The sequence below is a fragment of the Mya arenaria genome, chromosome 3 (assembly GCF_026914265.1).
Source record: "Mya arenaria isolate MELC-2E11 chromosome 3, ASM2691426v1".
Taxonomy (NCBI): Eukaryota; Metazoa; Mollusca; class Bivalvia; order Myida; family Myidae; genus Mya; species Mya arenaria.
Window position 1 is genome coordinate 74,912,397 of NC_069124.1, and position 25,358 is coordinate 74,937,754.

Below are 25,358 nucleotides of genomic sequence, written 5' to 3' on the forward strand. Positions count from 1 at the left end.
ATGTCTGCAAAATAACTGTGGTAGGATAATTTGATGGACTTCCTGAGTAGATGTTTTGAATCAAGGAATCTCTTTCTATCTTCAGCTTTCCCTGATTTACGCTGTTTCCGGTAGGCTTTATCTCTCTTTCCAGCAAGTCTTTTGAGTTTTTGATTGACCAAGGGAAGATTATTTCTGGTTCTAGAGAGTTTAGAAGGGATATAAAAAAAATGGTAAGAGAAGTAAGAGTGGAATGAAAATTATCCCATAGATGTTCAGCACTAAGAGAAGAGTATTTGCCACTTTCAAGCAGTTCCTGATGGTAAGCATCCAGTTCCTGCCATCCCATCCCAATTTGCTTTCTTATAGAGAGATATAGATCGTGGTTTCTTGGAAAGGGTTCTTATAGAAGTGTTGACTTGAATTTTGACAATATCCTGATCACTTATGCCGGGAAGAATACTGACTCTTTGGATAAGAGTTGGATTTGTTGTAAGGAAAAGATCAAGAATATTTGATTCACGAGTTGGTTGAGTGACTGATTGAGTAAGGTTGTAGTCATTAAGTGTTTCCATGATTTGTTGATAGTATGAGGGATGTTTGCAGTCAGTGGACGGACAATGGTGGTCTCCAGCGACCCAGATGTTACAAGTAGGTTTGCTGGCTGAGATTTGGCAAATTCATCCCAACTATGCCGGTCATGCTCATGTGGTTTATGATATGCCCCAATGAGAAGTGATTTGCTACCAAATAGGTTTATTTTGATCCATAGATCTTCGCAGTCTGATTGGATATCTTTCATATCTTGGGCAATTATATTATTTCTGACATCAATGAATACCCCCCCCCCCCCCCCAGTTTGGCAAACCCAACCCTGTCACTACGAAATGGTGTATACCCTTGGTCTGGATTAAAAAAATAAATATTATCATAGTGTTTTGGTTTAAGCCAGGATGCGGTTACAATGACTATATCAGGTTTGGTGGAGTGAATAAGATTTTCATATTCATTCTTTTTGTCTACAATTGATCGATAGTTCATTACTAGGACTTTGACTAATCTGTTGGTTTTATTCTTATATTTTGTAAGAGGCTGCTTAGCTGTAGGGTTTTGCTGTTTGGATTTTGGAGTAGAGGTCGGTACCAGAAAAAACGATATGTTGTCACTGATGGATGCATTAAGTGGTTCATATGGGTTTAATGTTTCATATACATTACTGGAGCTTTCTCCAAGACGGTCATACATGGAACTGTTTATGTTTTGACAATCGGCGTGATACTCGTACATATTTGTGATTAAAAAATATATAGAAAGAGTCAAATTCCAATAAATTCCGGAAGTTTACACGAAAATAAGCTTATTCCAAGACAATTATTTTGTCAAAACAGTCAATCTGTGCGAGTGCAGCTTAAATATCAGAAAATGACTACAAATTAACAGAAAAAAATAAACATAATATCATAAGTTCGTAAAGAAATCCACGGTTTGGAATATAATTTGCTTGTATTTACATAGTAAACATACCCACATGTGTTTTGGGTTTCGACTCGCCATAGTCATGCAATGTCGCTTAGAAGCTGGTCAATTATTGATCCTCCGATTCCTTTAACATCGCATGAGAGCACAGTATCCTTAATTATTGTTTCTAATATTTCACCAACTATTTCCGATGATGATGTTGGGTTTAGATAAGAAGCAAGTTTGACTGGGTTGGAAGTGTCTTTCGACCTATTTTCCTTGTTGACATCTTCGCGGGAAAAGTTGAAAATAACATGTGAGTTTTCGCCTGCATCCGTCTTTAATCGTATACCATCGTATTTACTCGTTTATCAACGGAAAGCGTCTTTAGGCAAAAACCCGAGATCTTCGATTATTTCTGGCTTGCTTCCGGAAAATGATCGGCCAATTACGGAAACCATTATCTATTTTTAACTAAGTTAAATACATTAATCGAATCAAATTAGACGAAATGAGTTTCCAACTTTCATTTTTAATTCATTACGCTTCCTTTCAAATTAATTGCGTATTCTGCCTTTTCTTATTCGTTTTGTTACTCATCGATTTTTAAAACAATTAGGTTTTCTATGATTTTAATTGCGTATTAACCTTATCTGTAACTCTGAGTTTGACAATGAATTTGACCCCGATTTGTATCAACACCGAGCCTGTGATGTCATTTGGTATAACGATCTCCCTTCATGTTTACTTCATTTCCAGCCGTTCGATATCCACAAACATTCTTTACGAGTGTATAAAAGGGAATGCTTGTGTTATTAATATCGGAGAAAGTATGAATTTTTTTTTAACAAATGAATTGGCTGTTTGCCGTCCGTGAAATAGCTTAACTGTAACCAGTCCGCCATGTTTCTTCGAGCACTGTTGTCCAATCAAACGCCTGGATACAAAAATCAGCGCTAACGATTGGATGACTTATAGACTGGCTATAGAAACGATGAAAAGTTTATTTGGAAGGAGTTGTCTTTCTTTCCCCGACGTTTTATTTTAATCGACGGGTTAAATTCGGAGCGGAGAGAATATTTTTTGGGGGATTTTCAATTCTTTTTTCTTTCTGAAATCGCATGTTTTGGAGCGGCGGGTTTGTTAAACGAACAATAAGAAACAGTTGCCTTATTTGCCACTGCTAATGTAAATGTATTATTTTTCGTACCTGTCTGTTTTTCATCTCGCTGCAAGTTTAGAGTCAAGGCGAGCTTATATACTATAAACAAATAACAAGTCATTGACTCCTCTATGTCGAAGTACTTTCATATTTCGCTTTGAAAGCAGAGAGGTTCGTGGTTGCAGATCTTGACAACTGTTGAATGTGTACATTTCTCGTAAAAGGACATACGTTAATTTGTAATGCTTTCATTATAAGTGTCTATATCCGAATGACAGCATGTGGTTCAGTCCAATGATTCAAGTTGACCCTGAGTTTTGTATCGACACTTAATTAATCAGATAATTTTCACTTTTTGCTTTTTTAAACATGACAATGTAAGGCCAGAGTTTTTTTATCTTTAGATTTACGGGAGATTTTTCAAAAAGTTGGGTAAGGAGGAGGAAATAAAAATAAAAATAAAATGCATAAAATGTCCCGAAGGAGAAATAAATAAAAATAAAACGGATTTTTCTCCGATTTTTTTTTATTTTTTAAATCTTCTTATATCATGAAGACAAAACACACCAAGTACTTGTGTCAGCTATTTCATAGGCTGAAAAAAGGGTGAAGGCTGAAAAAAGGGTGATAGATCACCATAAAGTTTCAAAAGCATAATAAAAAGATCCTTTTAATGACTGAAAATATTGACCTCAACACTGTGGAGTTCAAGCGCTCATTGAAATTAATTGTATATATTTGTTCGAATGCATCTATGCATATGAGGTGCATATATTATCAACCCATGGATTTTATGAAACATGTCAGTGTAATAAAGAAGTTTAAATGGCCATTTCTAATCTTTTGCCCACAGTATAAGCATATCCTTTCCATCGTGAAGTAATCAAACATTGAACAAAGTTTCAGACACGGTATAATAAGGAGGTCAAATGTGTTTTTAACGAAATAGTACCGTGACAATTTACCGTGATGTGGTTTTGATAATTTAGAAAAAATAACCAAAAAAAGTCGAAGCCCTGATGGAAATTCCTCTTCACTTCAAAGTTTGACAGGGCTTACGGATACACAGACAGTCAAAATCTACATTTATGTACTTCACCAAAGAAAATTCGGGAGCATTAAGATAAATTTGACAAGTGTTATATATTTCAAAAAAACAGGTCTAAGAATTGATGATAAAATCAGTCCTGAAAAATATCCCTTCTAAATCCAGCTATGCCCGTTGGCAATAAGCAACGGATAAGTTTTTCTTGCACTGACTGCCAGATATCTTATGTTCAGATTTTTTTCTGTTTTATAGGAAACACACACTATGTTATTATTACATCATTTTCAGTACTCTATAACGATTTAAATTTTAAATCATTATTAAACTAATTAACAACTACGAATATCACGATACCTTGTGTTTTTCTCTTCAAATATGTGATCGTGAAGTAGTGTGTTCAATGCTCCCCAGAGTCAAATTCAGAAAAAAATATCCATTTTGACTATGATGAACACGATATCATTTTGCAGTTTGTGTTTGTCAGAAGCTATACATTTTTGCGCTGTAATCCAATTCATCCTTGTTAATATACGACGTGCGCCAACGACTTTTAATAGACAAAACAACCCACGAATTTCTGTCTCCTTATTTTGACCGGAAGTTTCGCAATCATTCCACGAAACGCGAACAACATACTAAATCTATAAAAAATTCACAATAAACACGCTTTAAGTTCTCCACGGTTTGATTTAAATAATGAAACATAAACATCGGAACGTTTTTGTAGTAAAACATTTCTATATAGCTGCAGAGATTGCGAGAAATAAGGGGTATGACAAAAACTACTTTCACTTTTGACAGGACGTTGTTATGGTAACGGGTACCTGTTCTGTTTCCCCGCGTATTTCCGACTGGTTTACGTGGTTTGTGCAGTAAAAATACCTATAATGAATGACAATTGGTACACCAGTTGGTTCTGGGATATGGGTTATAGAACACTAATTTTATTTTCTTCTTAACATTGGAGCAACGTTCGTCGGAAAAAATAAAAATAAAACTACGAAACTGAATTTTATTTTTATTTGGGTTTTGCAATATTTAGGTACGGCGCTCCCGTAAATCTATAGATATAAAAACTCTGGCCTAAGCGCACTGGCTGATCTAGAAACGGCTTACCAACACCTCCTTCCATAACAATGAGTGATTAAGATGATATCCTGCATTTGGGCTACATTCTATCGTCATACTTGAATGCACCGGTTAAAATTGTGCCTGCACAATGTTTTGAGGACATTTAGGGCGGTTCAAGGCCTTTATGGTTCTCTTGGAAAACAAAAGCTTTAAATCATATATCTTTATTTACCCTGACTTGAATCATTTATCTTTATTTAACCTGACTTGAATCATATATCTATATTTACCCTGATTTGAATCACATATCTTATTTACCCGGACTTGAATCATATATCTTTATTTACCCGGACTTGAATACATTTCAATGGACAACAACGTTTTTTGCTTTGCCCGTAAATGTAATATGTGTAGAGTGAGATACTCAACTTCAGATGATTTAAGTTAGGAGTTTATGCATACCGGCCAAGATAAAAGATCTCAGTCCTTAGCGTTTCCAGAGAAAAAATACAAAACAATACTTGGATTGCAATGTAGATACAGAATAATTAAGAAAAGATAAGAGTTTTGTCCTTTTGCATGGTTTCTGTATTTTCCTGATGCTTCTTTCTAAGCACTTTATCAATAGTGTCACCGCCTAGAGGCGTGAACTATTTTACACAGTTTTGTTTTTTGTTTAACACGGCTTCCATTAGTAATACATACTTTTGTGGAGGCTAACATCAACTGCATTTGTTAGCCAGGTATTTTGATGATATTTTATATTATAATTTTGAGACTGACATGACACTTTTTCAAGTTTATAAGACTATATAAACTGCATAAAGCTCATTCCAAGATCACCTCTAAATCAATAAATCGCTAACCTATCATCAGAGCACTGTGCTGGCCAGAGGTTTAGAACTGGTTATGAAAATGTTGTTGTTTTTTCAATAATATTGATGACGTCACAGAACGGACGATGAAGAACACATGACGCTTTTTTTTAAACAAGTCAAATAATGAGCATAAATTAACGCTGCAAATGTAAAGCCCTTGATATCCGTGATCATGCACTGGCAGGCCAACTGCCAATCTTGGTGTTGATGCAAATTTAATTAGTATTAAACTAAATAAAAAAAACTCAAAAATCACATAATGTGTGTCTTATTTTTAATTTTATTAATGCAATTCTCAAAGAACTGAATTTAAAATCCATGATGACTTCGTTTTGTGTCAAGAGCCCGATTCTCAATGTTTCTAATCTACCCTCATTAATGAGTTGCTTAACTTTCATAAAAAGGCAGGAAACTTCCTATTTGCGTCATAAAATGCTTTCCCAATCAGGTATTAAAGAAGTGATTCAATTTAAACGTTCTGTATATTCAATTACTTGTCTCTTAACTGTACAGAGATGGTTTCAAAATTAAGAAAATGTCGGGGGCGCCTGTTCGATGATTTAAATAGGGAATCCAAAAAATGCCAAAAAAACAACAACACATGTCAAAAAAGTTTAGAACTATTTTACATGTATTACTTATAAGGAAAATAGATTGAACATCATTTAAACATGGCAATTTTGTCTTGTAAAAAATGCAGAGAATTAAGCTTTAAAGAAACTTTTTAAAAGATAAATATATGATTAGTTCCTTTAGCGGTAAAGTTGCAGTAGGCAATTTATTTTTCTTAATATCAAGTACTTTCGGCACTTTAAGCCATACTAATTTAGAAACAAAGCCATGTAATATAACAAAAGGACAAAGCAAGACTGAATAACCAAATGGCCAGAGTTCCTAGAGTGTTTTTAAGTGTTTTGTTAAAACGCGATTAAAAGATGGCAATCTCAGATGAGATAGAACAATTATATGCAAAATTGTTCATATAGGCCGTAGATGGATGCACCTCGAATTTGTTGTATTGAACAGTAATAACGAACAACGATTAAAATGATACAGTCAGAAACTGGTTCGTTAAACGAAGGACGTTTCGCTATACAATGAAGAACAAAAACAACTGTTTTAACAGAAAGAATCTCGCCACTACGAACCGATTATTATTCTGGTTATCGTAAGTTGTATGTCGCATGTTTTTAACACTTTGGAAAAAAAATCAAGATTTTAAAAGCCATTTTCAAAGAAGACACTGTTTAATGATTTAAATTGTGTTCCTCTGTTTTCTTTCAGGGAAGACGAATAACAGTAAAATTCTGCAAAGAATTACCAGTGGCGTTCTAGAGCACTAAAATTGAACGCAATAAAATAAAAAAGAGAATGTCAAATATCTTTTACTGGGACACTGGGTGGCTAAACAATTGTATTATCAGTATCAACAGAAGTACTGATATTTTATTTGTTTTGTTTTTTATCGGTATGAATACAAAGAACAGGCGCCTGAAAAGAGAACTGTTTAGGACAATAAAAGAAAATAACAAGTGATTTCTTTGTTTATCCATATCGAAATTGAATTCTTAAACCCCTGGTGTCCATATATGCCATTGAAAGGGTAGGTGCCAGCTTTATATGACTCTACAAATGATGTTGTAAAAACATATATCACAAAAGGACATTTAGAGGAAGAAAATAAATTTAGTATACTGCCTAAAAATACAGAGTTTATAACATACAAATGTCCTCTGTCAAATCAAATTAATTTTCGAAATTCAAATCTATAGCTTCTGTCAGAATCCTTTAATTTTGATCAAATCAGATATTCACTAGAGTACAGAATAAGTATTTTTATTATGCCTCAGACAGAGGCTGTCAATTACAATGATGCGATCACTTGTTTCCAACTGAAAGTATGTCGGGTCAGTAACATATCAGACAAAATGCTTCTTTGATAGGAAACCATCCAAGACTCAAACCTTTAGACCCTTTGGATCCAGAGCAAATCAAACATGTTAAATAACTCGTGTAAGCATTTAAAAAGCTTGTCCCTATACTGTCAATATTATTGATTTTATATAATTGTGGATTCATTCATTCTAAGAGATTAATATAGGTTAAAATCTTGCAATCTGATGTTGTTTAGTGAAGTGCACAACATTATCATTGTTTTTATTTAAACAGTTTTATTTGACCAAACAATAATTTCGCAATAAAAGCAATTTTATACATTGAATAATTTAGTGTTATATGGTTCATATAATTACATTATAACACATACAATCAATTCAAAGCAAAGCAGGGAGGCAGGCAGGTAGACAGTCTATTTCCTACTTGGACACTGAACATCGTCAACAACACATACAATATATATATGTCAACGTGTATGTGAATAATAAAGATGATGAAAGTTAATTATAAAACGGAATAGTATTAAGAGTAATGTTTTATTTAATGCAGTACATAGAATAAAGTGTTGAATGAATACATATGATTTGTTAACGTACTGCTACTAAATCTCCATGAACACTGACTGTTTGGATAAAAACATTGGCATTACCATTCAACATTTCTTGCCATTTGCATTTCTTGTAACAAGGGGAAGTCCCAAAAACATCAATATTATTGTTTATCAGGTAACGCAATACAAAACTATTATATTAATTTATTTTTCATATTATCTTTTATTATAGATGTTCAGCATAGCATTGTTTCACTTTGATTTATTTACGTCGGCGAGGGACTTGCAATATGAAAAGCTAGAAATTCCGTTGCCTAGAAATTTTGCACATAAAATCAAAAAGTTTGTGAAATAACTTATATGTTATTCCTAGAGTTAAGAAACAAAATCCAACAAAAATGAATTGTCACATAATATGTGACGTTAAACGAAGCAGATGGAAGTGATATATATTGAAGATGTATATTTTTTTATAACGGATGCTCTCAATATTCAAAATAAAGTAGACAGTATTTTAATGTTAAATGATTTAGAACAAAGTCATCATGTTTGTAGACAGGTTTTGATATTAAACGCAGTAATATGAAGCGTTCAAAAGGCTTAGCAGGGTGCTGTATTCTTGGTTATAAACAAACACATATACTACTGCAGTAATGTACACATGGTGCCTTGGAAATCGGGCTGCGTCTCTTCAGCATGGCACTTTCAATTTATTCCTTTGTATCTTGTTTTTGGATATAATGATTGGCTTGTTTCTGTTTTGGAATGAGGCCCATCAATAATAACATTTGTAAGGCAAACATCGGACAAAATGTGTTCTATTATGGTCCTACCGGATCATTCCATAAGTTTTCATGATTCTTGAAAATAGATTACTAATTAAGCCGGTTCATTGGGGGCATTGTCAATGTTGCACTCAACATGAATATCGACGACATTGTGTTAAACCATCATTCCCCATTTGAAAATAACAAATGAAAGATAATAACAATTTAAAGTCCACACGCTGGTGAACTCTGTGCAGAGAAGCATCAGGTCTGACAGATTCTTCTCTCCCAGCCTTGACCTCAAGTCATTCTTAAAAAAACTTCAACCTCAATGAGATCAATGATAAGGCAACAAAGGCATTTTATCGTAACAATGTTTTTATCATATTTAGAAAAACAAGTAAAACCGTTTTTTTGCCTTAAAAATGCTCTCTGCAACAACACTGCTTAATTGATAAGTCAGTAAATAGTCCACCAGATGTAGGAAGTTGGGACTATCTGTAAAGCATTCATTGACCCTTTCCCCCCCCCCACGATGTTAATTGTTCGATGTTTCTCCCGCTGTTAAAATCAAAATTGGTATTATGTTATAACAAAATAGACAATTATAGTTTCATTTACATCACAATAGTAACTGCATGGTTGTATACCTGTAAGGAGTTGATTGAATTTTAGATCTTACTCTTTCTAGTCCATATTTTGATCACCTGTCATAGATCTTCAGTTTTGTCCATTCATTCCAAACCTTGTCAAGCTCTGAGCCATGTGCTTTCAATGGTGGCAGGGCAATGACAATCAATTCCTGCACATGGCCATCTCCATATCATAGAGGGGAAATAACAATTTTTAGATGTACACGACTGAAGTATTTTATATTCTCGGCACATAATCAGATGTTCTATTTTTCTTTGTCTTATACAAGTGGCAAATAGTCTTGCATATTAATGTCTTCCATAACAAACAAATCATTTACAAACTCAATAAATTCTAACTCAAGAAACCTTCATCTGATTTTCACTATTGCTTGAAGCTGGGAAGCAACTTTCCCTGAACAGTTGCATATCACCACTAAATCTCTTGTCAAGGGCTGCTATTAATGATGTCAAAGTATTTTCCCTCTCTGATCCCTATCTGAGTCACGTACTTTCTTAAGCATTGGACCATCTTCTCTGCGAAACACATGGTAAACACAAAAGGGTTAATGTAAAAACATACAACATGCCAGATAATCTTTTACAATCAAGCACTAAGCATTAAATGCACTGAGGCTGTTTAAATATAGTATTAGGACTCAGAGACAGTTAAAAAAGGGCACATACAATTACAATGAAGCAGTAAGCATACAATACACTGAGGCTATTTAAATATAGTATTAGGAACATAGTGACAGCGAAGAAAGGACACATGCAAAATGCAAAGGATGTATTTCCCATCACTATACACACTAACACATTTTTGTTACATGTACACAAGCCATCCCATAGCCAGACTACCTTATTGTGTATGTTGACAAAATGCGTTTGGAACTATGCAGCGCAAGCCATACATCTGACACTGTGCTATCCTTTCACTGATTGGTTGTGGAAACATAAGCTAAGCAGCTTTCAATATTTAATATCAGGTGGTGCCATTGTCGAAGACGCTTGTCCATTAGGCAGATTCAGGAAATTGCGTGCCGTAGCGTTGAAATAATTTCGGACACAGTCTGGGTTTTGTATCTGTTGGGCAATACTTGGTGTTGGCTCTGTTTAAGGGGCTGTACCTTTATTTGCAACAAAGATTTAGTTCAATATAAAAATTGTTCTGTTTTCACATACAAACTTTTTTTTCACAGTACATGGAAGTGAGAAAGTACAATGTATCTTTAAGTTCAATTATTTATTCATTTACAAGAAATAAGTGAGAAAGTCATTTAATGGTAGGTAGATAAATCAGATAAAATTTATTCAAACCACTTACTTGTTAAACAAGTAAAGATTCAGCAGCGGGAGTTTATACTTCTGAATAGCCGGATCGACCAAAGAGAATTACTCTTTTGTAAGTTGAATCATTATGTCATCGACTGTTTATTGTCTAAACAAAATCTATCATAAACCAACTCCAGTATGAGGCAGGTATGACCTACTCTGCAACATTTCTTATTATTCTCATAATAACCGACACAAAAATATTTAAAATTTTAATTGTAGCTGTGGCTTTAACAACTTATTATATTCTGGTCAGACAGAGTCGCGGCTAGTCAAGCGGTACATAATAACAATAGCTGGTAAATCTATTCACTCGGATGATTATAATTTATTATAGATTACCTGAAGTTGCTTTTCAGTCGAAATATTATGGTATGCTATTCATATTATATCGGAGTATCTAGAATGCGCAGATAAATGTGCGCAGATAAATGTGAATACATACAATATTCGCCACTAACAATATGCACATAACTTTACTCCTCATTTAATTTAAATATGGAAATTAACCTCAATTTATTTTTATAAGGTAACTCACCACGAACCTTTCTCATGTGTTATCTAACTACTACTCACTTACTAATACGTGTGCCTATTCTTTCTTGTTTTCTATTCATACGAGGTACTGGTCAGTCGGTATGTGAATACTTCTCGTTTCTAGCGCCGTTCTGTCTCGGAACCACTTGATATTAAATGTCTATTGAATTAGGCACACTTTGCATGAGGGTAGGTGTTTTCTGCTTTTATCAATTTCGTGCTTAAAGAATCAAATGCTTCACTAAATTCGAACTAATTTGCTGGTATGCAATGCTCCTGCTCCTTTTCGGAGACCTTAATAAAAACCTGTTCAACATATTCTTGAATGAGTTCATTGTGTAGGTAAATCCAATAGATTGATAACATATTCTTCAAACACTACACTTACTTTTTAAAGCTGAAATTTTCGTCCAACACTGTGGACATCATCAGAGCAACTGGCCTGACTATCGCTCACTCGCAGCTCTGACACTCGGGACTTCCCGCCGAATTTCCGTAATCCGGAATCAGATTTATCTGGTAGTCAGCTCAAAAAATGGGTAAGAAACATTTCATCCGTTACACTTTCCCCCACACAAGAAAAAGTACTGTCTAAAGGTCTGAACTTTGCAGTCTCCCCAGAAAATGTATCGGTGTCAGAGTACATTTGTGCCACGGAAAAAGTATGCTCATTTCTTGACAATAATGAGGCGGATATTGTGCGAACTGAGGTTGTTGGGTTACTAAAAAACGCCAAGTTGTCGAAAGGGAACATTTCTAAGGAGGAAAGAGTGGCTTTGAGAGAGTTGTCAAAAAATAAGGATATCACTATTCTCCCAGCCGACAAGGGTAAGTCCACCGTTGTATTGGATACCACTGACTATGAGGGGAAGGTGAGAGTGATGCTAGGTGATGAACGGACGTATGTGAAGTTAGATAAAGACCCCACATCAAATTATAAGAGGAAGTTGGTCTCTATATTGACAGGCTTCAAAAAAGATGACAAGATTACAGAAGGACAGTATAGACATTTATACCCTACAGCAGAGCAGGTACCTAGAATGTATTGCACTCCGAAAATTCACAAGGAGGGGAACCCACTCCGACCGATCGTCGACTATACAGGATCTATCGGTTATAACAGCTCGAGGCTGTTAGCAGATGTATTAGGTCCACTAGTGGGATTAAGTGAGTACCATGTGAAAAACTCTAAACATTTGTCAGACTCGTTGAGTACAGTGATGATTGAAGACAACGAAGTGTTTGCCTCACATGACGTGGTGTCACTTTTCACCAACACCCCCATCGACAAGGCCCTATCAGTCATAAGAGACCGCCTAGAGAAAGACAAGACCCTAAAAAAGAGAACCAAGCTGAGTGTGGATGACATCATGAATCTAACAGACTTTATTTTGACTACAACATACTTTCAGTTCAGAGGTGACATATACCAACAAAAGTTTGGCACCGCTATGGGAAGTCCAGTATCTCCGATAGTGGCTAACCTGTATATGGAGTTTTTGGAAAGAGAAGCCATTGCAACTGCTCCAGTGACATGTAAACCAACCTTGTGGAAACGCTACGTAGATGACATATTAGAGAAGATTCAGAGAGGACAACTACAGAACCTCACTGACCACCTCAACACTGTAGACGTTACCAATAACATCAAGTTCACCCACGAAGAAGAAAGCAACGGGGCCATTCCATTCTTGGATACTCTCATCACCAGGAAGGAAGATGGTAGTATCAAACTGCTAGTATATAGAAAGAAAACCCACACGGACCAATACCTGAATTTTTCATCCCACCACCCATTACAGCACAAGCTGAGCGTGGTCAGAACTCTATTAGACAGGTGCTACAACCTCGTCACCGAAACTGAAGATAGAGATAAAGAGGAAGAACATGTAAAACAAGCTTTAGGCCAGTGTGGGTACCCTGATTGGACAATAAAGAGGGTTAAGACCGAGATTTTGAAAAGAAAAAATGAAAACAAGGACAAGAAAAAAGTGAAACATACAGATAGAGACAATAAATCTAAAGGGATGGTGGTTATTCCGTATGTGAAAGGGCTATCTGAAGCAGTGAGCCGGGTGTTTAATAAACATCGAGTCGCCACGGCCATGCGCCCACATCAGACACTACGCAACATCTTAGTGCACCCCAAGGACAAACAGGAAACAACAGAGAAAGCAGAAGTAATTTACAAAATACCTTGTAAAAATTGTGATAAAGTCTACGTGGGAGAATCGGGGCGAAAATTTGGAATAAGACTGAATGAACACAAAAAAGATTGTGAAACAAACTCAAATAAGGCATTTACTAGATCAACTAGAAAACAATCAGAATCGACAATAGAAAAAAGTGCAATCACAGATCACCAGAACATAAATAATCATGAAATAGACTGGGAGGGGGCACGCGTAATAGAGAGAGAATCAGACTGGAGAGTGCGAAAAACGAAGGAGGCTATCTGCATCAAAACTGAGGGGGCAGTTATGAACCGGGACGAGGGGGCCTTCCTTTCTGGGATTTACAACCCACTTTTCGCCGGATTACGGAAATTCGGCGGGAAGTCCCGAGTGTCAGAGCTGCGAGTGAGCGATAGTCAGGCCAGTTGCTCTGATGATGTCCACAGTGTTGGACGAAAATTTCAGCTTTAAAAAGTAAGTGTAGTGTTTGAAGAATATGTTATCAACCTGTTCAACATGTTTTCGATCCTCCTCCTTATCTTTGATAATTCCAGTTAACATAACTGGATAGTTGAATATTGTCCGCTATAATGTTCAGAGTTTCAATAGTTACAAGACATTTTGTTTGCTTATTTGATAACTTTGACATTATAGCTTTTACTGAAACATAGCTTGTTTCTAACTCATCAAGATCCGATTTGATATTTCCTACATTCAATTTCCTTACAGAAGAAATAGACCTTCCGTTCCACATTGAGTTATTACGTCAGATTTGTTTGTCTTAGAAGGACATGACTTTGACTAAACGACATTGAATTGTTTTGACTAGAACAGACGCCTTCTACTTGGAATCTTCTAAAGACCTCAATTTCATATCCTCTTGAATGTATTAACAACACAATATTATTGGCTGTTGATACTGGTATTAAAGCCATTTTTATCACAGGGGACTTCAACCTAGAAACAAATCAACCTTCATCCCGTCAAATTGTTTCTTTGTGTCAACAATTCAACTAGAACCAAGTCGAGACCATTCATTTTACTGAGTCTTCTGTGATGGTGATTTTGCCTAGAAACTGACTTTTGACTGGAAATCCTGTACTAACACAGATATCAACATAATAATATACTGATAATTTCACTTTATGACTCTCTGTGAAACCTGTGGATCTACCAAGATTTTATGGATTCGTAAAAGGGAACCCTTTTGGTTTCATATCGAACTCCTGAAATCTCCTCGACAACGGTTGTAAGCATACAGCAGGGCAAAACGTATTGACTCTGAACACCATGACGTATATACAAATAAGTCGACTTGCCAATCTTGATCGAACTTCTAAGCAATCGAATTATGAAAGGCTAGCTACAAGTGTTATTACCGGTTCTTTATTGAAATGGCGTTGTGATTATTTGACTGAAGGAAAATAATGTATTGTCCTGCCTGTATCTATGTCAGTTACAATAACGCTCAAATCCATCAAGGCTCAATGCTAGGGCCTTTACTCTTATCTACACCGATGACATTGATATCTATACGCAATCACGACCCTCCGCACATGATACAACTTTGTACTGAATTGTCGATATTTGAACTTCCTGTTTGCTGCCCAGCAACTTAATGATGACCAAGAAAAAATATATGTGGGCCGAAATATGGCTTGTAACGTTCAATCCTGCGAAAACCAAATTGCTCCTCTTGTCTAGAAAGTCCAATATGTATGTGCGCCCCACAAAACTTATCAACAATACCCAAATATCTGAAGTCATAACTCGTATGCTTATGAGCTACAGACCAGCACCTGTTAATGACACAAGCATATACAATCTGACAAACAAAAGGCTTGCCATCGAATTTACCTGATGCGATATTTCAAATACATTCTTGAACATAAGGCGGCGAGAATTATATCCGGTCTAACGCGACTTGCAAACATTCATTTATCATATTTTACAAGATGCGTACAGAAGCAATCTCAATTAACATCTATTCTCAAACATATATTGTCAACAGTCCTTGTTCAATGCGATGACATTGAGGATACATTCTCTTTATATATTACCATTTAGCTCGAAGGAATCCTCATATCCATAAACTATATACGTAAGTCTTAACGTTTCTGAGTGTAAACAGAAATGCAGCAAACCTTATCCAATTCTCGACCTGACCAGTCCCTGTACCGCCCCCTGATATATGCATCGTTCTTTTCTCCTTCTTAAACTTTAATTATAAAATAAAACAACTTTCTTCTATATATCATCGGACCAGTGCAAGACCTTTCATGTTAGCAAACCATAACATACAAAGGCACTGAATGTTTCTATTTAGATTTGAGGTTCAATATTTAGCAATAATAATTAATACAATTTTTAAATATGTCAAGGTGTAAAAGGAAGTTTATCATTTTTAGAGCGAATATTTTATCAGGTTTTGGTTAAAAAGTATTTGTTTTTTTATGAAAAGTCGAGACTTTTCATTCTCGACTTTTCATGTTTCTCTACGCAGTCGATGGTTGAAGATTATAATAATTGCTGTCACATTGCAGAGCAGATCCTGGCAGGAAATAATGTTACCGGGTTAACAATGAACACATAATTATCACGGAAATGAGACTTTCTGTACAGAACACTTCGATGCGTGAATGCGAAAAGGTTCTAAGTGACCTTAAATAAAGAAGAAGATAAACCTTTTCGATTTCACCCTACGACTTGGAAATCAGTGTTATTGAAAAACCAGTTCAGTTTCCCTAGGAAATAAGAATCCAGGGTACCGTATGTTAAGCGCCATAATCGATTTATTCTTAGGGTAGGTTGATAGTAAGTACATGCATTGATGCCGTGATCTCCCCCATTCGCAGTCTAGAGCGCCTTTAATCGGATGTTGTCGCTGACAGTTAAGAATTCCTTCTCATTATGTAGCCGTTTTGGCAGAAGAAATGAGCAGTAACCATTACACGACATTGTTGAGCTTGTTTGAGACTAAAGTGTGCAGGGCGACTCATTTTGACTAGCCATTAAATCATTTTCTAATGAAGATAAAAATACCAAATAAATTTGGTATCATATTCAAAGTGACCGAACTACGTATACTGCTATTACCTTTTAATCCATCTCAATTTTGAAAAAAACAGATTTACAGTCAATGAACTCTTGAACAATATTTTAGAAAGAAAAACAAAACACTCTGGGTGAAAGTTTGTAAATCTTAAAAACCTTCAGGTAAATTTTGACTCATGCCTCAAATGTAAATAATTCAAGAAAAAATGACAATTGACGAACATGCATCAAAAAGCTTCCATGTCAAAATTAATCTTATTTGGTCGATAAACAAATAAGTTGAATTACTTTGTAAACGTTATAAAACTGATATTTTCCTTTCTGAAAATACTTAACGCTTATGTGAAGTTTATCTTTCTATTTCAGTTATCTCCACTGTCGCTATGGTATACAGTGAACTTATCATAGTATCATTTTACTAAATCATTTTCGCCCGTTTCACTGTAAAAATCGAGCGTAAAAGATCAACAAAGACGATGGAAAATATCAATGTTTATCTATTTAAATGCAATTTTTAGCTCACCAGAGCACAAAGTGCTCAGATGAGCTATTGTGATAAGTCTTTGTCGTCGTCCGTCCGTCAGTCCTTCCTTCCGTCCGTCCGTCAACAATTGCTAAAAACCATCTCCTCTGAAACTACCAGTCCAAATTCAATGAAACTTCATAGAAAGCTTCCTTGGGTGTCTCTCTACAAAAATACAACAAGGATCACGATTGATTAACAACACCAAAAACAAAATGGCCGACTTCCTGTTTTGCTTTAAAAAGCATCTCCTCTGAAACTACCAGTCCAAATTCAATCAAACTTTACAGGTAGCTTCCTTGGGTGACCATCTTAAAAATACAAAAAAAGGTCACGATTGATCAACAACAACAACAACTACAACAAAATGGCCAACTTTCTGTTTTGCTTTAAAAAAAACATCTCCTCTAAAACTACCAGTCCAAATTCAATGAACCATTACAGGAAGCTTCCTCGGCTAACCTTCTACAAAAATAAAACAAAGGGTCGCGATTGATCAACAACAACAACAATCTAGCCAACTTCCTGTTTTGCTTTAAAATCATCTCCTCTGAAATTACCAGTCAAAATTTACTGAAACTTTACAGGAAGCTTTATTGTATGACCCTCTACAATAATACAACAAGGCATTAAGATTGATCAACAACAACAACAAAATGACCGACTTACTGTTTTGCTTTAAAAAAATCTCTGAAACTACCAGGCCAAATTCAATGAAACTTTACAGGTAGCTTCAATGCATGACCCTTTACAAATCTAAAACAAGGCATCGTGATCAGTAAAGATATGTTAAAATTGCAATATTTTTATTAATGCGTTATCACAGAGTTGTGACCCTTTGCTTAGGTGAGCAAATATTAAAAAACACCTCTTTTCTTAAAGACCTCGCAGTAATGATTCGTAATGTTCTACACCAGAGCATTTGGCTGACAAACGTTTAAAAAACCTTTTTTTTCAAAAAACCCCAGTCCTTTTAACCGCTAAGAAAATGATTAATAATCAAACATGGTATACTTGATAGCGTGGTCCAGATATTTTCTTCTGCATCGATATATGTATAAATCATATAAAACACTAACACTGAATAAAAAGGAAATAAAGAACTATGTTTTACACAAGTTCGCCATTATATCAAGGGATCTCTTGTCGCATACAATGAATTTAATTCTAGGTACCTGCCAAATAATCATTTCTTATCGGAAATATCATACAAATAAATATTAATACGTGTAACGGTTTAACACAAATTAATTTCATGATTATTGCTTATTTCAAGGGTGAAATTGGCATAATTAAGTCGTTTCACTGGGAAACAATAAGGAACAAAAACAGGTGAAATCATAATCATTTATTTTAATGAACTATTTGGTGTTAGAACATATTTGTGGGCCAATGACAATCGAGGATTTACCCTGTTTATTGTAGTTCCATATCATGTAGAGCAGTGACAGTGAATTACATCATTTATTTTCGTAGACAGTATTTTGTCGATCAGTACGATTTCGTTAAGTCGTCTATATCTTCATAGATCGCTCTGCGCATGCGCGACGTAACTATGATAGACCGTTAATAGTGCCATTTCTAGAGGCAGTTGAAGCTAAGGCTATGAACCCGAATTTGAAAATAGATGTTTAATCAGCTTTCAAATCATATTGACATGAAATCAGTGTACACTTATATGACAATATTCAAATGCATATTTCATTTACGTGACTTTTTTTAAAAAGCTCTTCATATAATATAACCATTCAAAAAAATTCTGTTTCAAAATGTGCAATCTCTTGTTGATCAGTATGAATTAAAAAAATAACTTCACGAGGTCATTGCAGTTAATGTCTGTACTACGCAAACATACCCAGGCAATTCAAATAATATAAATAAAAACAAAATGTTATTTTTTAAACCAAAGGAATTATGAATGTTCATATTTCGGTGCTATTCCATTACTATACAAACATCAATCAATTTTATTTGCTTTTATAACATATTCACAAAGTCGCGACAATTTACCCTCGCCCAGCACTCATTTAATGAAACCAACGCCTGGGCGGTTAAACTTTCGCGCCAAAATACCATGTGACTACACAAAGGGCGAAGCTAGTGGGTCAACTTGGTTCGAACACCAAATAAGTTAGAGTTCACATGCAATGATTTAGAATAAAACGGTTATATTTAATACTGAAAACATAAATGAGTCACTATCAAAGACAATTATAAATATGCAAAGGTTTTTACTTCAACAGTAAATGCACACGACCGATTAATATAACACTTCCTTTCAATGACGACCTAGGAATATTTCAATTGTATGACGTTCTTGATTCACCTTCCATTGAAGAACCTAAAAAAGCCTGATAATAGATTTTCCTAAATTACCAGTGGGATTGTTCAAAATTATAACTGTAATTTCATGGAATGACCCTTAGGTAAGAGCAGTACGTTTAGATGAATTTCTATTTTCCCCTTTAATGTTTCAAAGACAATAAGCTGTTACCAATGTTAATTGTGTCTCCTTCAATATAATACCAATCCGAAGTATTTATCTTTCAAAAAAATGACTTCGTGGCTTGTCAAAATGGGTCACCCTGCTCCATATGTAGTGTCTCCTTAAGTCTCAAACAAGCTTAATAATGTCGCATTGAAATTAGCACTTATTTTTCTGCCATATTATGAGACGGAACACTGAACTGTCAGCGCCAAAAATGCAGTGGACCATGAGATATATGCATGTATTTACAATAACTTGAAATCGTTCATGGCACTTAACAGTATTTAAGTCAGATACGGAATTTTGCATTCTTATAGCATATGGAAATTGAACCTGCCTCAGTAAACCACTGATTGTTTTCTCAATAAAAAAAGGCCTTACTTACGTGATAATTATGCATTCATCGTTATATCCGGCTTCATTACCAATCATGGCATTAGTCTCTGCAATGTTACAGTTCTATTTCAAATCTTCGAATGTCGACTACGTGCAGAAACATCACACGTCTTTATATATTCACTCGCAATGTCTAACTTTATTTGTTCACTTAGAGCTATACTATATAACTTTTATTTTGCGCCCAGCAAGTATTGGGTTGTGTAACTGCTTAAGATTTATTATCAATGAGAAAATATAGAACATGCTGCATCCATCGAGATTCAATACATACGGATAATGCATGTTTCTCATAACCGTGGTTTGTTGTTTTTCATTAACCGAGTATACTATCTGGGCCGTTGTGTTTTACTCACACAATATATGCCAGCGATGTGACAGTGAGCTAGTTACATCCGGTGAATATTCGTCTGACGCTCGATGTTTTGAAATACAAATAAATAAGCACGATTCTTAGAAACAAAGATCTAATAATTGTTTTCCTTGCAAATATTCCCGCTGTTTAACCACCCAGACTTAGACAATTCACGTACATCAACGTGCAACGTAAGAATAGTAATACTTTCATGGGTTATTCTTTGTAGTTAATGTTATGGTTTTTCAAACAGTACAGTCAGAATAATATTTTTTTTTTTATTTAAACCAGATTTATTTAAAATCTTTAGTCGGTGACTAGGCACATGCTATTCGATGAAATATAAGTGTCATTAACATATGAGCCGCGTCGCGCGATTTTGGGCCTTCGGACATATATTTGCTATTACAATGTTTTAAGGTATTTGAGTGAAATTATATTTCAGGAAGATATTCTGAAAGTTTCATGATGATATCACTTAAATTGCGTAAGATACGTGCTTACAAGTAAGACCATGTATTGCACATTTTGAATACTAAATTTGACGTCATTCAAATGACGTCGATACGAAAGCACTTTATTCAAATGACGTGCAAAATTAACGTATCAATATCAAATTTAGCTATAATTTAAATTCTTTTCTGATCAGAGAATCTTCAATGACCATAAATTAAGATAAAAATAATGTATCAGTTTTGTATTTTTAATACATTTGGCAGTTTTAAACACACTATTAATGCAGGCAAAATATGTCGGGACGAAATCCATGGTTGCTATGGAAACATGAGTAAACCAATGGTCATAAATTGTGGAGAAAATGACGCACCAATGATAAAGCTTAAAAAGAAAGAAGTTTGGAAGAAATTGATTAACATAAAAAAATCATTATTTTTGGCATGTTTTTATTAATGATTATTTTCATTTTTAATATTTATGTCCGAAGGCCCAAAATCATGCGATGCGGCTCATATATGCGAAGCATATCCAAAAGTCCGGTCCTCGGTCACGCTGCGTGGCCTGCAACTCGGCAACTCGGCGAGCCCGGTTTCCGCATGTTTCCTCCGGTTGGATTTTTCTTTGGACTCACCCGCTTCTCACCAAGGCGACCCTGGATTGGTTCAATGCATGGGTTCATGTGAGTTTGGTTGTTAGTCGCCAAGCCGGACAAGTATTTTTTCCTCCGGGTTTTCTGGTTTCACCCACAACACAAGACCACACTCTCGCGCAATATCGTGACAACGAGAGTGGCTTTACATAAGTTAATATATATTTCTTCACAATCGTTATATAATAAATAAATTACATGTATTATCAGCTGCCTATATAGCCTTTTTAACCGTCAATGTGCAAATGCTTTTTAACTATTTACACCAACGTTAGTTTTTAGGAAATCCAATGACATATATCTTAGAAATAGAGGGAATATCAACATCTTCATTGACAAGTTTAATGTACAAAAACCGTATATTAATGTGAATGTGCCTTAGGAAAATGCTGTTGTGTGACAAAGAGAAATTTGTTCTTTCGGTACATATATGTCATTATTCCAAAGACATACTGACAATTGTTTATGATCTTATAAAGACTTGAATTCATTACAGCACTGACATTTATGGGTCTCAGGAGGACAAGGCATCACCTAGGTCCATGTTCTGGAAATTTCGTTGTATAACAATGTCGACTTATGGAACTAATACGTGCGTCGTGACGTAAACTCTTTTTTTTATACAAATATATTTGTTGACTTATAAATGAAAGCCTCCAGTAACAAATAAGTTTTGCTACCGACGTTAGTTTTTAGTAAATTCCGTGACATCAGATCTCATATAAATATTTTTATGTTTTAAGGTAAGACATCCCTCGTAGGCAATAATTAAAATATAAACAGACTGTTTCATGAATCTTAGTTTACCACTTATTATTTCTAAAATATAAAGACTTTTTAACCAACAGTTAGTAAAATTTCACAACCGTAACCCGATTTTTCCGGGAAACGTCATCCTAACGTATTCACACTCATAGCCATTATTTTTATATTTACTAATACATTTAGTCTGTTAATGGTTTTGAATATGCACTTATATTGGTGGGCAAAAACACATATGAGAACAGGGTAGTCGAAAAAAGAAGACATTGCTTAAAAATGGTGAGGCAAACTTCCAATTACAAATAATTAAATTATTTGCTGACACATATTTGATCACTTAACTAGTATTAACACCTATATAACGTTTTAATAACTTGAACCATGTTTTTACATTATGCCAGTGAAAAGTTACGACATACACGTTTGTAGACCTTCAGCACCTACACACGCAGTTAAGAGGTGTATGATTTTGGCACAGCGTTATGCTATTGTAGTATTTCAATGCGTTCTTAGTTTATGCAATTGTAATTGCATCGCTTGTACGGAACACTAACATTTTAATTTTGACCAAATTTGATACAGTTTCTTCGTTAATCATAAAACCCAGAATATCTGCTTCATTTACAATACAAAAATTCAATTCATTTCAAAAAGCATCGTTGTAAATTGCAAGCTACATATAATCTAAACAGTAAATTATGTTTCCTATTCTTAGCAAAATGTATTTGGAATATGCCATTTGTGAATGTTTTATAAGCTGGAACAGCGTCGATATACTTTTTTACGTAGGGAAACCCGGATAATAGCGTTGCTTCTTACGTTTATTTTCTTTTTGCGATAAAAGTTCCAAGTGCTGTACATCATACCAACGATGCTATATTGTGTTTGTCAACAATTCACTATATTGTATGTTCAGACTGCTATCATGGTGTAATACAAAACAGATATCAAATGTTTTAACCTTACCGGATCTAGGGTCTGTCGGAAGTACTGTTTCTTTATACTAATAGCTATCTTAACTACATATAACCAAACATTGATACGATTTCATATACATCTACTGTTAATTTTCCACAGTGAGCCATTATTCAAACCTTTAATGTATAGATAACCACAGTCAAGCTATATAATTCACAAACCACATACTAATATTTTATTTACGCTGGTCCAAAATCACAGCATTTTCAGGGTAAGAAATAAACCCGTTGACCCAGTCGAATTATTTGTATGTCAACGGACATTTCTAACATTTACATTTAAAAGCAACATTAACAATAATTGTGATCAAGAAAAACATTTTTACAATGCTATATCACGCCTCCAACATAAATGACACGCAGTTATTAGCCAAGGACTGGTCACGCGATGACAACATATTTTTCCATATTGGGTGACCAAACTTATATCGTACCAAAATGGCGTCTATTTTCCGATTCCGATGAATATTCCGCTAATTAAATGAAAAATTTAAACATATAAACAGGTTGTGGACGTGATATATACGTTACGGAGTTAGTAGGTGACACGACATGGGATATACGGGGCGCAGGAAACTATATTCGGGTTCGAACTTCACTCTCACCTGACAGAATGGTTTCCTTTGCCCCGTGCATCCCATATCGGATCACCTAGTAACTTATAATATTGACTTTATTGTCATTGGCTGTACTCAAATATTCTGCGAAGATCAAATATTTACAAGCGGGCAGCGATTTACTAGAACCCGGATGTCATCGCTATCGCAATATGAAGGTTTACAAAACCATTTTGTCATACTACTGTCTGCCTGTAATTGGTGAGTTAAGAATCATTATTATATGAATTTGTCATTGAGTATTCATCATTGGTAATTACTATTTTTCCTGAAAAGCAATCACATGTTATTAAACATGTGTTGCTGTTATTTTTCATCTGGACTATACTCTGGAGTTAACCGACTTTTCCAGAAGATGTGCGAAAACATCCAAAGTCGTACGAAATTAGTCTGACATTCACAAACAAATAATGGACTGTTATTCTTAACATTCTGTATCTGTCTGCATAGATTGCTTCTTGCTGTCACACGAAATGGACACTTAACCGACTAGATGTTTCTCATCATGAAAAATTAATTATCAGTCAGGATAAAACATCAAGAATATCAAAGGTTTTGTCTGAATACGCTTGTTGTTATCCACTGACTCTTACTTAAATATCAAATAACAATTTTGATGAAAAACAATAAAGAAAACTTTTTTTCTGTGTTTATGAACTACCTACCCAAACACGTTTTTGCTTATGTTTTCCGTCAGTTTTAAGTCAGTGACCTGTTGGCGGTATAACGTTCAAAAGCATTCATTATAGCAGGGAAAATCTGCCATGGACAAAATGTATACAGCTTATTGTGTTTTTCAAACATGCAACGTTTTTTCTTAGTACGCGTGTTGTAATATGTTGACTCTGAGTTAAATACCAACAACTACTACAAATGGCAATATATATCTTAAAGTAAGCCCCTTTCTCATACATAAGCGTACATTCAATACGTTTGTTTTATATTTGCTGATACTTTACGTCAGTTATTTGTCAGTGACGCCTTGGCGTTAAATCGTTCAAGGGCATCCGTTTTGTAGCGATAACCAGCCATTGACGAAATTGTACATTTTCTGGTGTTATTTTTATTTGATTTTTTAATTCGCTTTTCTTGAAAAAAGAACACTTAATTAAGAGTGGCTCACATTTGTATTGAGTAAATGATATATTTGAAAAAGGGGACGTATCGACAAACATATTTATTAGCAGCAAAGATCTACCGTAAAAGTCGGTGAACACATTGACAGTTTCCTGCCAAAAAGAATTGGGATATATTCGGTACATTACTGACACGATTCCAAGATACTATTACTTAAGGTGGAACGCGACTATGAATTTTTTTTCGAGTTACTGTCTGAAAATTGGTATACGAATAGAAGAGCATATGCCCAGTTAGGGACTGTTTTTACATTTTCAATATTCGGAACAGTTTTGAATCTACGAGTCTTCAAAATATGCCACTGACGTCAATTTTGAGACGTCAGTCATATTTTTGCGTTCCAACTACAATCACCGATATTTTCATCAATTCTTCGTTTACCGCTATGAAATTTCAACCTCAAGTGCGTCTTGTGAAAACGTTCATGCTCATATATTTTTCTTTCTCTTGTTGAACG

At 35.0% G+C, this 25,358-nt stretch overlaps 1 protein-coding gene across 1 annotated transcript; it reads left to right on the forward strand.

Moving 5' to 3' along the window:
• The first annotated feature begins 599 nt into the window (after positions 1–599).
• On the forward strand, positions 600–13,958 carry LOC128226271 (uncharacterized). The gene is made up of 3 exons (XM_052936152.1): positions 600–630; positions 11,926–13,224; positions 13,366–13,958. Exons 1-3 carry the CDS (start codon positions 600–602, stop codon positions 13,956–13,958), a joined length of 1,923 nt encoding a protein of 640 aa, XP_052792112.1.
• Positions 13,959–25,358: the final 11,400 nt, after the last annotated feature.